This window comes from Xyrauchen texanus, chromosome 1, assembly GCF_025860055.1.
Source record: "Xyrauchen texanus isolate HMW12.3.18 chromosome 1, RBS_HiC_50CHRs, whole genome shotgun sequence".
NCBI lineage: Eukaryota > Metazoa > Chordata > Actinopteri > Cypriniformes > Catostomidae > Xyrauchen > Xyrauchen texanus.
In genome coordinates, this window is record NC_068276.1 from 21219141 (window position 1) to 21232793 (window position 13653).

A 13653-nucleotide genomic window follows, 5' to 3' on the forward strand; every position below is an offset into this window, starting at 1 on the left:
GCGAATCAGACAAATTTAATGCGATCGTAGCATCATCTACTGGTAGAAAAAAAAATAACTCACGCCAGAGATCTTTTATTCTTCTCTAAAACTGAATTCTGTGTTTTACCTCGGAAGAGCGCGTAACGGTCAACTAGCGTGTTACGACAGTAAGGCGCCGTTTGCGGATAGTATAAAATGGAATGGGGAGAGCCGTAAATTGATACCTGCCTGTCGCAAAATTGTCCGTTGCTAAATAAAACATCAATTTAATCGTAGTAAACGGCACACATAGTTCACGCAAAAAGTATTGTTTAGTGTATTACATGTTACACTAGGTGGTTGATTCATTAAGTGATGAGCTGTTGCCTAAAAAAAAAAGATTATTTAGCACACTAAAGCATCTCGTCAACCATTCATAAAAACGGCCTCTGGTCAGCTCGACAGTGTACTACCATAGAATGTCTGTGGGCCCGCCGCTTTATGCATTTGGGTCTAACATTGTAGCTAAAAATGATAGAAGCGCTCTGGCTTAAAGGAATATTCCGGGTTCAGCATTTGTGGCATAATTTTGATTACCACAAAACATTTATTTTAAAATATATTTTCCTAAAAATAATAATAATAATAAATCGAGGTTACAGTGAGGTACTTACAATGGAAGTGAATGTGACCAGTTTTTGGAGGGTTTGAAAGCAGAAATGTGAATCTTATAATTTATAAAAGCCCTTACATTAATTATGTGGTTAAAACTTGTGTATTATTTGAGCTGTAAAGTTGGTCGAATAGTCATTTTTACTGTCGTTTTAGTGTTTTGGGGTTTGTTGACATTACATCGTCATGGCAACGAAGTTGTAAAATTGGATATAACTTTACACAGAACATGTTAACAAGCATATTGTTAAATCTTGTGTCTACACTTTTGAGAGAGAGACAGACATTTGTTCAATACAGAATTTGTTCTACTCTGTTATTTTTCATGCTCATATAAATGCTTTGGCAATACAGTGTACAATTTGTCATGCCAATAAAGCTCATTTGAATTGAATTGACAGACATACAGCACGAAGAGTGAGAGAGAACTAGAAGAGCTATTAAGGGAAAATTTACCCAAGTTGACATTCCTGTAACAATCTGATGTAAGATCTTTGATAGTATTATAATGCCTATTGCTCTGTACGGATGTGAGGTTTGGGGTCCACTCTGTATGGCAGATTACTGGAGATGGGACAAACACCCCATAGATTCCCTGCATGCAGAATTCTGTAGAAACATTCGAAGAGTTAAGAGAAGAACAGCTACTAATGCATACTGGGCAGAACTAGGCAGATACCCCCTTATTATACATATTGAAAAACGATCCCTCAAAAAAAGACATACACCTAAATTCAAGTTCCCCTAACACACTGCAACATGAAGCCCTTAAAACCCAAGAGCTGAAGCCTAAAACCAGTCCCCTTTGTCAGCTGGCTCTGAAACGCACAAACCCACTAACAACTAACAAACATCAGTTTCAGACCAGCACTGCTGAACAAAACCAGATCAGAATAAACCAAATCATAAATTCATATTTGGACCATTGGGAAAATGAAAGTAAAAACCAAAGCAAACTGGAATGTTATCAGGCCCTAAACAGAACATATAATCTGGCAGAATATCTGCACACTGTAAGAGATCCAAAACAGAGACGGATCCTCACCAAATACAGACTCAGTGATCACAGTCTGGCCATAGAAAAAGGCAGACACAGACAAACATGGCTTCCAAAGGAAGAACAAGTCTGTGCTCACTGTGACACGGGTGAGGTCGAGACAGAGGCACACTTTCTCCTTCACTGTGAGAAATTTACAGAGGTGAGAGAGAAATATCTCAACTCTCAAACCACAGTTTTCCAGTTCAGCAGAAACAGGTAAGATGCTGGTGTTACTGGGGGAGGACCATCATGCATCAGTTGCAGCTAAATTCATTTTTGAGCTGCACACCCTCAGAAACCAGTCACTGCCTTAATGTACTTCATTCACAGTACTTGTATTTACTTATGTTCATAATGTCCTGTTAAATGCGTATTTTATTTTATATTGTATAATGTATATTGCTATTATAGTTTTTATTTTATTTTATTCATTACCTGGCACCTTATTTTAATTCTATCTTTATTATTATGTGTTACCATTTTATTATTATTATTTGTCTTGTCATTATCTGTTTTGTGTATTAATGCTTTGGCAATATTGTATGTAAACACAATCATGCCAATAAAGTACTTTTAAATTGAAAATTGAGAGACAGACATACAGCACGCAGAGTGAGAGAGACAGACATACAGCACGCAGAGTGAGAGAAAGACAGACATACAGCACGCAGAGTGAGAGAGAGACAGACATACAGCACGCAGAGTGAGAGAAAGACAGACATACAGCATGCAGAGTGAGAGAGAGACAGACATACAGCATGCAGAGTGAGAGAGAGACAGACATACAGCACCCAGAGTGAGAGAGAGACAGACATACAGCACGCAGAGTGAGAGAGACAGACATACAGCACCCAGAGTGAGAGAGAGACAGACATACAGCACGCAGAGTGAGAGAGAGACAGACATACAGCACCCAGAGTGAGAGAGAGACAGACATACAGCACCCAGAGTGAGAGAGAGACAGACATACAACACGCAGAGTGAGAGAGACAGACATACAGCACGCAGAGTGAGAGAGAGACAGACATACAGCACGCAGAGTGAGAGAGAGACAGACATACAGCACGCAGAGTGAGAGAGAGACAGACATACAGCATGCAGAGTGAGAGAGAGACAGACATACAGCACGCAGAGTGAGAGAGAGACAGACATACAGCATGCAGAGTGAGAGAGAGACAGACATACAGCATGCAGAGTGAGAGAGAGACAGACATACAGCACGCAGAGTGAGAGAGACAGACATACAGCACGCAGAGTGAGGGAGACAGACATACAGCATGCAGAGTGAGAGAGAGACAGACATACAGCACGCAGAATGAGTGAGAGAGACAGACATACAGCACGCAGAGTGAGAGAGAGACAGACATACAGCATGCAGAGTGTGAGAGAGACAGACATACAGCACGCAGAGTGAGAGAGACAGACATACAGCATGCAGAGCGAGAGATAGACAGACATACAGCATGCAGAGCGAGAGAGAGAGATAGACAGACAGACAGCATGCAGAGAGAGAGAGATAGACAGACATACAGCATGCAGAGTGAGAGAGAGACAGACATACAGCATGCAGAGTGAGAGAGAGACAGACATACAGCATGCAGAGTGTGAGAGAGACAGACATACAGCACGCAGAGTGAGAGAGACAGACATACAGCACGCAGAGTGAGAGAGAGACAGACATTCAGCATGCAGAGTGAGAGAGAGACAGACATACAGCACGCAGAGGGAGAGAGAGACAGACATACAGCACGCAGAGTGAGAGAGACAGACATACAGCATGCAGAGCGAGAGATAGACAGACATACAGCATGCAGAGCGAGCGAGAGAGAGATAGACAGACAGACAGCATGCAGAGAGAGAGAGAGAGAGATAGACAGACATACAGCACGCAGAGCAGAGAGAGAGATAGACAGACATACATCATGCAGAGCGAGAGAGAGAGATAGACAGACATACAGCATGCAGAGCGAGAGAGAGAGATAGACAGACATACAGCATGCAGAGCGAGAGAGAGAGATAGACAGACATACAGCATGCAGAGCGAGAGAGAGAGAGAGACAGACATACAGCATGCAGAGCGAGAGAGAGAGATAGACAGACATACAGCATGCAGAGAGAGAGAGATAGACAGACATACAGCATGCAGAGCGAGAGAGAGAGAGATAGACAGACATACAGCATGCAGAGCAGAGAGAGAGAGAGAGACAGACAGACATACAGCATGCAGAGAAAGAGAAAATTCATGTCTATGATGCGCTAGATTGAATTCCGTTTCTTGTAGTGCACTTCAATATGAACAGCCAAATCCCGGACATTTAGGGAATCTAGAAATCCAACCGGATGCTTTATTAAGGTTCGAAAAAGAGGACATGTCCGTGAAAGAGGGTGTATGGTCATCATAGGTTCCATTTAAAAATCTTCTGTTCCCTTACAACTTCAGTCCACTTGACATTGCATTTACTAACGCATATGGGGAGTGCCTTCATACACAACCTATTTGAAACCTCTCTACAATAACGCTAATATTTTAATATTGGCTATGGTGTTTGAGCCCTGCCTGTTTTGGAGCTCCAGCGAGTAACACCGCTGGTTCAAGGCTATGCGAGAATTCGGGCTGTACGCCCCCTGAGGGTCACCTTCGCCTCTCCTCACCTGGTCACAGGTTCCGCAGTGCCAAAACTACTAGTAACTGGTTTGCTGACCATGTCATTACTGTGCTTGATTGGCCAGCCAACTCGCCTTACCTGAACCCCATAGAGAATCTATGGGGTATTGTCAAGAGGAAAATGAGAGACACCAAACCCAACAATACAGACAAGCTGAAGGCCCCTATCAAAGCAACATGGGCTTTCATAACACCTCAGCAGTGCCACAAGCTGATTGCCGCCATGCCACGCCCCATTGATGCTGTAATTCGTGCAAAAGGAGCCGCTACCAAGTATTGAGTGCATAAATTAACATACTTTTCAGATGGTCGACCTTCCTAATTTTTTATAAAATGGTGGATATTCATAATTTTTTTGATGCACCTGTAAATAAGACAACCAAAGACTGCTTTACAAAACATATCAGTATTCATACAACAAATAAAAAGCATAAAACAAGAGATTAAAAAAATGAGAAAGAACCTGTGGTAGTAGTAGATAATTTTTTTTATCTTAAAACAGCATTTACTCGACTGCATATTGTATGCCACACTGGCTGATAAATGACCAACATGACCAAAAGTATTAGGTAAGAACAAACAAAATAAGGTGATTACTGGGCGAGAAGGATAACAAAGAGGTAATATTTTGTAATTATGATGCTGATATTAAGTTATCTTATACACGTTATATAACGTTGAATACTTTCACTTATACTAAAATAAATGTATGCTTCACTCATGTTTCACTATCTGATAATAATAAATAACTTGTGTTGAAAAAATTCCCTTGACGTCATCATGGCGAAAATACACCGAGCGCTCGGGTAGGCGGGTGTGACTCCTGGTCGTGATGAACTCTAGCCTAAAAGACCACTCTGAAGCGGTATTCGCACTAGTGTGAGTTAAGTGCACTGAGTTTTGGCATGTTTTAGACATGGGACAGTTCAATTTAAAGTACTTTATTGGCATGATTGTGTTTACATACAATATTGCCAAAGCATTATTTAACAGTCTTGACAGTTAACAGTCTTGGGTATTGGCACTGGGCGTTTATATTGTCCCTCTCGCGTACCGTAGTAGACTGTGGAATCCAAAATGGCAGCTCCATTGAGGACGTTTTGTTCAGCAGGTGAGAAAGCGAGTTATTTAACATATAGTGATTTTGCTTAGTTTAAAATTAAATCTCATTATCAAACTGAGTGCGAAATGTACTAAACGTTATTCCTTCAAAGGTATGGCTTTGTATCCCTGAACTGTCAATGGTGTAACTGCTCCTGTGACAAATACATCTCAACTGAGTAAACTACTCTTAAATGTACAGTATTGTTTTTATTTTAAAAAATGTTTTCAGTGTTGACGCAGTCTATACGCCCGTTTTCATCGACGTGTGTGACCCATGCAGGAGAGAAATGGAGACTGGAGTGAGTTAAAGTTTGAGATGAACAATCATCATTTCCATAACATTTTAATGTTTTTATGATATATCTTAAACTGCTAAGTTCCCCTTTTGCTTGCAGAAATGGTTTAGCACGCAGTGGATCGGAGTATGGACCACTAACAGATCTGCCTGACTGGTCATATGCAGGTGAGTGTCATCATAGTCATTGGCAACAAGAGAATGTTAAATATTAATGTTAATTTCCTATTGTGTATGCGTGTTATGAGTGCTTGGGTCAGATTCCTCGTGTGAATGTAAATACAGGATCAAGAGTGATTTGTTGATGTATATGATGACATTCAGATGGCAGGCATGCACCTCTACTTAAAGGACAGATCAGAAGACAAAAGCAGAGAGAGGAGTTTGCGGTAAGACTCCGACTTGGACCAGTCATCATGATTAACAATTGTTTTCTGCTGAGATTTCTGAAATTAATATTTTGGCCAATGATGTGACACATTTTTTTTGTCCAGATCTATGGAGGACAAAACATGCAAAAATAATAAATAAACACATATATAATTAAATGTAATAATACGAAAATAAAGGAATATTTGTTTTGATAAAACAAATATAATTCGTTTTTAATGAAAGTTATTCCTGAATTTATTTTTGTATGACTTTTTTTTCCTTATTATTTTCTCTTTTTATTTTTATTCTTTAAAACTTTTTTTATTCTTTGTTTTTTTTTAAATTATTATTCATTTATGCATTCATTTATTTTTATATTGATTTATTCCCACATGTATTTATTTCTATATTTAAATATTCCCACATTTATTTTTGTATTTATTCTTACATTTCTGTCTCTTGTATGATAATGATGTGGGCGTGTCCTGCTCACCATTGGCTTAACGTAGAAGCGTGTGCTCGATTACTCTTGACTTGTTTTGATGTGACGTCAGGTCATCGCCGTATCGTGTAAACTAAAGCTGTTTGTGTTGCTAAAAACATAAGAGCTGAAGTCAATTCAAGATTTATTGGTTATAAATCACAAAATAAATGGGGAGCTGTTTCAAAAACAAATCCACAAAATGAGCAAGCTTCATAAATTATATGATTTAAACTTATGCTTTTCTTTTTTTTCTGCTTATATAACTATTGATTTATGTTGTTATGATTGTTCATTGTAAAAGATACAACCATGCTTCATTTCCCTGATCGTTTATGTAGGCCTATGTATAAAAATCTATAGCTGATGCTTCACATGTATCTAGAGAGTTGCGCAACTTGTGAATGAAGTCGATAACCGCAAATCAAATGACTGTTTAGTTTAGAGTAGAGGTGCTTATTGATGTTTTAGGAGAGCTGTAGGCCGGTATGAATGTCGAAGCACATCCTGGTTGTTAAACTCTCTGCAAAAATTTTCCCTGCATATTTAAAATCTGTGCGAGTCAGAGGGTGCTGTGGTGGGACGTCCATCTGCTTCCGATAAGTGCTATTGAGCTCTTAACCAATGATGCACTGGAGCTCCGCAAGGACCGCCTCCCTCATTTACATGTTGCACACAGAGAAGTACAAATAAATACATGAATAAATAAATAAATATATATGGGAATATATAAATATGGAAATAAATATATGTGGGAATAAATAAATATAAAAAATAAATTAACACATAAATAAAAAAAATATGCAAAATGAATAAATAATTAAAAGTTAAAAAGAATAAAAATAAAGTTAAAAATAAATATAGAAAATAATAAAGGAATAAAGTTATACAATAATAAATTCAGGAATAAATTTAATTAAAAACTAATTATATTTGTTTTATCAAGACATTTATTCCTTTATTTATTTTTTTATTATTTTATTTATTTATTAGTTATGCAGATTTGGGCCTCCATACAAATCTATTAAATTATTCAAAAATACAATTATTCAAAACAATGCAATTCAGACAACTGTTATTTGAATAAACCTCTATGATGTGTATATTTTCAATTTCTGTGTTTATAGTCATTTTTATTTTATTTTTTTGTCATGTGGTGAAATGTCATGAGTAGTGCATAATAATCTTTTAGTATTATTCCTAAAACAAATAAGCAGTTGTGTTTGAAAATATGATTGATTTGGTGGACAAATGTGTTTTAAAATATCAAAGTCATGTTGTGTAACCAACATGTAGGTAGCCATTTTATTGATTATGTTGACAAAAAAACATAAAACAGAGAGGACACCTTTAGACCCCTTAGACTGAGTGCGAAGTTTAAAAAAAAAATCTGATATTTAAAAATGTTCTGAAAAGGCACATTTTGTTTTGGTCATGTGATGTAGCTCTGAGAAAATGTTTTGATACTTTTGACTTAAAAATTAATGATGTAAAAAAAATTGTCAAGGTTTGTGTTTTACTTTGAAAAATGTGTTTGAAAACTTTTTTTTACATTTATAATTAAGTTGTTTACACATGTATTCAAGGTGCAAAAAACACTTTTATACCTTTTTACTAGATGGTTACGCCACATGACATTTTTAAAGCCTTACATTTCTTTATTTTGAAAATGCTATAAAGGTTTTTGAAAAAAGGCATGAAAACAAATTGGACACATTTCTAAGAATTGACATGTGTTTTAAACTAGATTTAGAAAACATTTCTAATTTTGTCAATGTCTCATTTACATGTAGAGCAGAGCGGTATATCTCAATGCAGAGGTGGATAAAGGGATGGAGCGATGGCAGGAGAAGAAGGAAGAGGAGCGACTGAAAGTGGAGCAGTTGAAATCTTTAATGCTGAAACCTAAAGGCAATTTACTTTTAAAGAACAAATAATAAAGCTATTTGAAAAATGAGGTGGAAGCTGGTGCATGATTTCAATATTTAAGGCTGATTAAATGCCAAAAGGATGCATATTCACATTTTTGTTAGTGGGAAAATTACTAACCAAATTTTGTTTTGATTGTTCTCAGGACTGTAAGCAGGCAGGCATTTGAAGGAATAGTTCACACAAAAATTTAAATTCTCTTCTTATACACTTACCCTGATGCCATCCCAGATGTGTAAGACTGTCTTTTTCAGCAGAAAACAAATTAAGATTTTTATAAGATAGAGCTCGGTTGGGTCCTTATAATGCACGTAAATGGGTGCCATCGCTTTGATAGTCCAAAAGTCACATTCAGGCAACATAAAAGTAATACACACGACAGAAGAACGAATGACACGCGAGAGTTTGGCCATTTCAAGCAGCATCAGAGCCCTGGAAGGAAGTGCCGATTTAAAGTTAAAATCATTTTAATTATCGACTTGTTTCTTACATAAACCTATCGATTCACTTTAGAAGACATTCACTGAATGACTGGAGTTGTGTGAATTACTTTTATGTTGCCTGAATGTGACTTTTGGACTGTCAAAGTACTGGCACCCGTTTACTTGCATTATAAGGACCTGGCAGAGCTCTATCTGCTTCTAAAAATATTTATTTGTGTTCTGCTGAAGACCGTCTTGGTCTTCCACATCTGGGATGGCAGATCACTTGTAAACAGCGCAGCTCTTCAGTCTGTGACACTCGTGCATCAGTTCTTGCGTGTTTCAAATGCCAATGCGAGTATGTCACACACGCATACCGCTTCTGACAGGAAGCATGATTTAGAGTTAAAGAAGACATTCATTTAACCACTGGAGTCATATAGGCAGGGGCGTGTCTAGGGGGAGGCTGGGGGAGGCAGTGCCTACGCTAGTATAAGCTCTGCCTCCCCTGAGAATTTGAGAAATAATCTGTCCATCTGTTGTTTTTAGTGTAGCCCCGAATGTATTTTGAATAGTTGACTGACAAATATGAAACCGCACAAAAGCCTATGTAAACCCCCGAAATCATAAGTTGCCTTATTTCATTGTGCTTTGGCTTTGCACATACTGCATACAGCCTGTAAAAATAGACATAGGCATAATCTAGCATATAGAATAAGTTCCTTTGCTGTCGGTAGCCTATGGGCGACTCCGTTTCTTCCTCTGTTGAATATGCTGCAGGTAGAGGAGGAGCTTGCACAGTCTTTGACATCAACTAACGTTACTTAGTGGCTAGTTAACGGCAATTAGTAGGAAAGACAGCAAAAATTAAGCAAATGAGGCTTTGGGGATTTTTCCGAAAGAAGTCAGTGGGTAAGAATTCGCATTTGTTTTTGTCCTTAAAGTCTTAAGATCATCATCTAGCTGACTTTCACCCACAGTAGGCTAAACCTCAAGAGTTGTAGCCTCTAACCTTCTTGTTTACATTGACTCAGCTTGGTAGCTCCGAGTTGACGCAGTTGCCCCTCACGCCGGAGACAGCGGTTCGAGCCCAGTTCGGAGTGTACTTTTCTTGTTTATCAGGTGTTGTTTTCGCTAAGGATAACCAATAAGCATTAACATAAAATGTATGTGTGACTTGTTTTGTGATATTAGTTTGTAGGAAATATACACTTTGATTTGATTAAATGGTTTTGTAGAGTGTAGCAAAACAGACTGAGGAGCAGCAGCTGTGCCAGAATCAGGCATGGAAACTGGTAACAATTAATAAGTCACTTTACTTTAGAGAAAGTTAAAAGTGAAACATTGTTTATCCCAATGATCCTAATGAAAGGATTTTGACAGATGAATTATTCTCATAGAGATGATGAGAATTATATACAGTTCGATGCCATAGTGTGTCAATGAACTTAGACTAAAGTCATTCATGTATTGCTTTAACTTCGGATCTTATACATCATTTTGACTATTTATGTCAAAAAATATAAATTATTTATGTTCGATATTTTGTTTACCTCACTTTACTCACTATAATGTAACTCTTTTGTGATGACTTTATGTTAATGTACATGAAAATTCAAGAGTCATGATAGATATTAGGGCAATCCCACTGATCTGCTCTTCCCAATACATTTTCTTCAATGGTATTGGTCTACAATTTGACATATGTAGCACTTGATGAATTAGTTGTTTGAAGCTGATTTGCAATAAGTTATGTGCTGTATCTGTTCTTTTGCATCACAGATGATTCAGGGAGGAGAGAGGATGTTGAGGATAGTACTAGAGTGGAAGATTTAGGAACTGTAGAAACAGGCCCAGCAAGAGCAAAACTCAAAGAATACCCTCTCACCAGCTTTGGACTACAGGGAAGTGGTTGCTAGTGTGAAAATAAAATTGTCTGGGCTAAGCCCGGATGTCCTTCAATGCTGGAAACGCCTCTGCATCTGATGATAAATTACAATTTAAAAGTGGATTGTTTTGTGCATATTTTTCCATCTCTAGCAGATGAGTGAGGTCTGACACAACAAAAATCCAGTTTAAGCCCTATAGTCTAATAGGGGCCCTGTGCCTATCTCTGGGTTCCTGGCTTAGAAAAAGATATGCACTAAAACAGATTGTGTGTAGTATAGCTTAATTTTGCGCCGATGTTTTCAATTGTTTATGTTGCCCCCCCCCCCAAACATGATATCCTGGTAACCCCTCTGCATATAGATGATTTTTATGCTAACTGACTGATTTTTGTAGCTTCAAAAGAGAAATCTCCATACACTTGCATTTTAAGGACCTACTGAGCTAAGATATTTTTCTGGTTCTGTTCTGGTGAAGAAAGTCAGTCATACACACCTGGGATGTCATGAAGGTGAGTAAATAATGAGACAGTTTTTATTTAGGTGAACTATCCCTTTTAAAATACATTTTTAGAAGGACAGTCAACCGGGAGCAACTAAGTGCCTTGCTCAAGAGAACAATCAGGATAGCTTGTCCATGGAGACAAGAGGCATTTCTTTTCAAAAGCAACATTTCACAAAAATAAAATTATTAGTTTGTTTTATAAATCTAAATTCAAAATTAAGACAAAAATAGTTTGATGCTTTCTGTCAAATGTGTGAAACTTATCCATAGTAGCCTGTGGGAGCAGAAGGTCACTGTTGGTCAGAACTTGTGTGCTATGAACCTTCAAGCTTTGTGTTACAAGCCCAGACCTTCAATCACTCCCCACACCACCCTAAGTGCTGTGAATAAGTGAAACTTGAAACGAAGATTCTTGACTTTGTTCAAATATGCAAGTTGCTTAGTTAGCTTCCGAAGCATCCACCTCATTTGAACTTTGTATAGATGCTTTGTGAGGACCAGTAGTTAGTAGCAAGATGACATTTTCTTTTCTGTATAAATAGCAATCAAGTGCTACTTGAAACTATTCACTGAAGGACAAATCCTGGCAAAACTGCTGCAGCACATTATGTAGACTGTCTGTTAATCTGTTTTTGCTTTACAAATACTATATTGATGTTTCATTTGATGTTTGTTAAAGAACTATTCACTAGGAAAACACTACAAGCTTTTGAACTGAACCAACAAATGGTTATTTACTAGATAAATATACATTTGGTACAAACAGTCAGTTTGGTCGATCATAATGTATCACTCCACTAGGTTGCAGTGTTTGTCCAACTACTTGCTGATCTCAGCAGCCATTTATTTATCTCTGACCATTCTTCCAGATGGGTTAAAAGATCTAGGCAGGCTGAAATATTTAGTTTTTTCTGCTTTTCATCAATGTTTGTATTTTTATTTTCAACATGAATATATTAAAATGTATTTCTTATGACATGTTATAAGCTTTCAATTGCTTTCAAGGTGCACAACTACAGACTAAGAGTGAGATGATATTTAAGGCTTTGCCAAACTGTCTCCAGCTTGAGAAAGTAATTAAAGGTGTTTCTATAGTGACTATTATATATTAGCCGCAAAATGTCAATCCACTTTTTTCCTCCATCTAAATCTTGAAAATTAATCAGCGTAACCATGGAATATGGGGAAATATGAGATTAATCTACTGTAGCCTTGATCTTAAACAATTTTTGGATTTGACTTTTTAAACGTTTTTAGTCTTGAGGTTTTCATGATAAGAACAGGAGCTCAGACACACTAAGACATACTGTGTCATTGTCTGTTACTATCACAGTAGACTTGGTTTGTTGTGCTCTCTCTCTATCCCACAAACAGGTCTTCCTGCTGATTTCAGCAGCCTCTCTCCACAATTATGGCTCCAGTTGCTGAACTGCAGATTTTTATTCCTCTGGTGATTTACTGGACGCTGGATCAGTTTCAACCATTTTTGCCAGCATTCCTAAGACACTTTTTTGGTGTGAGATGTTTGAAGCTGACAAACAGTAAGAAATCTCCCACACAAATCTCTCACACCACTTGACCTCAAATGTTTATTTTTATTCTGTTTTATTAAACAATATTATTACGATCACATATAGACATATGTGGAATTCATCAAGACATTTTTATCTTGTTTTTTACATTATCTTTGATTTTCAACAACTATTGTTTCGCCCTTTTGTCCCTGGACTCCCTGCCTTCTTTTTCTCTCTCACTCTCTCCCTCTCTCGTGTTGTTTTGGTTTTTAACACAATGAGATCCAGATGTTGTAGAAGTGCAGGAAAGAGAGAGAGAGAGCAGTGGACAGGAAGGGTTAAGAGCAGGAGAAAAGTGAGAAATTAAGGACGAGGTCAATGTACTGTCAGCTAACATGCATGAAAAGAGAAGATCAAAGAAAGCACACATGCACATTAGAGTATATGGAGACAAAGTGTGTGAAGATGGCAGATTGGGAGGCTAGAGGTGTTGGACACAACAATAAGGTTACAGTATGTTACTGTTTGGGCTTGGCCTGGGGTTTTGGATTCAGCAATACACTTCCTCTGCTTCATGTGTATGTGTAAGGGAGAGACAGAAAGAAATAGGGCAGAGAGAGAGAGAGAGAGTTAACAGAGGTTATGGGGACTGACACAAACTAAAATACTACATCCCTAACAGTATAGGCTACTAGCTAACAGTATTGTATGTCAGGTCCCTTATAACTATACCCACATGAAATCGGCACACTTTTTCACATATTCTGAGTCGTTTGTTCTTGTGTGTGTGAGATGACATCGAGCAGAG

At 37.7% G+C, this 13653-nt stretch overlaps 1 protein-coding gene across 2 annotated transcripts; it reads left to right on the plus strand.

The window, feature by feature from the left end:
• The first annotated feature begins 5125 nt into the window (after positions 1 to 5125).
• LOC127649971 (39S ribosomal protein L52, mitochondrial-like) lies at positions 5126 to 8545 on the plus strand. 2 transcript variants are annotated; one of them, XM_052135111.1, is made up of 6 exons: positions 5126 to 5216; positions 5397 to 5448; positions 5671 to 5740; positions 5819 to 5904; positions 6061 to 6125; positions 8383 to 8545. In XM_052135111.1, the coding sequence occupies exons 2-6, from the start codon at positions 5415 to 5417 to the stop codon at positions 8524 to 8526; spliced, it is 399 nt and encodes a 132-aa protein (XP_051991071.1). In that variant the 5' UTR covers positions 5126 to 5216; positions 5397 to 5414; the 3' UTR covers positions 8527 to 8545. The 2 variants fall into 2 exon arrangements, with proteins under 2 accessions (XP_051991071.1, XP_051991072.1); XM_052135112.1 differs by having other exon boundaries at positions 5837 to 5904.
• Positions 8546 to 13653: the final 5108 nt, after the last annotated feature.

Coding starts and splice junctions, on each gene's coding strand:
- LOC127649971 (XM_052135111.1), top strand. CDS start 5,415: ATGGCAGCTCCATTGAGGACGTTTTGTTCAGCAG. Junction 5,449..5,670: donor GAGGACGTTTTGTTCAGCAG/GTGAGAAAGCGA, acceptor AAATGTTTTCAG/TGTTGACGCAGTCTATACGC. Junction 6,126..8,382: donor AGCAGAGAGAGGAGTTTGCG/GTAAGACTCCGA, acceptor ATTTACATGTAG/AGCAGAGCGGTATATCTCAA.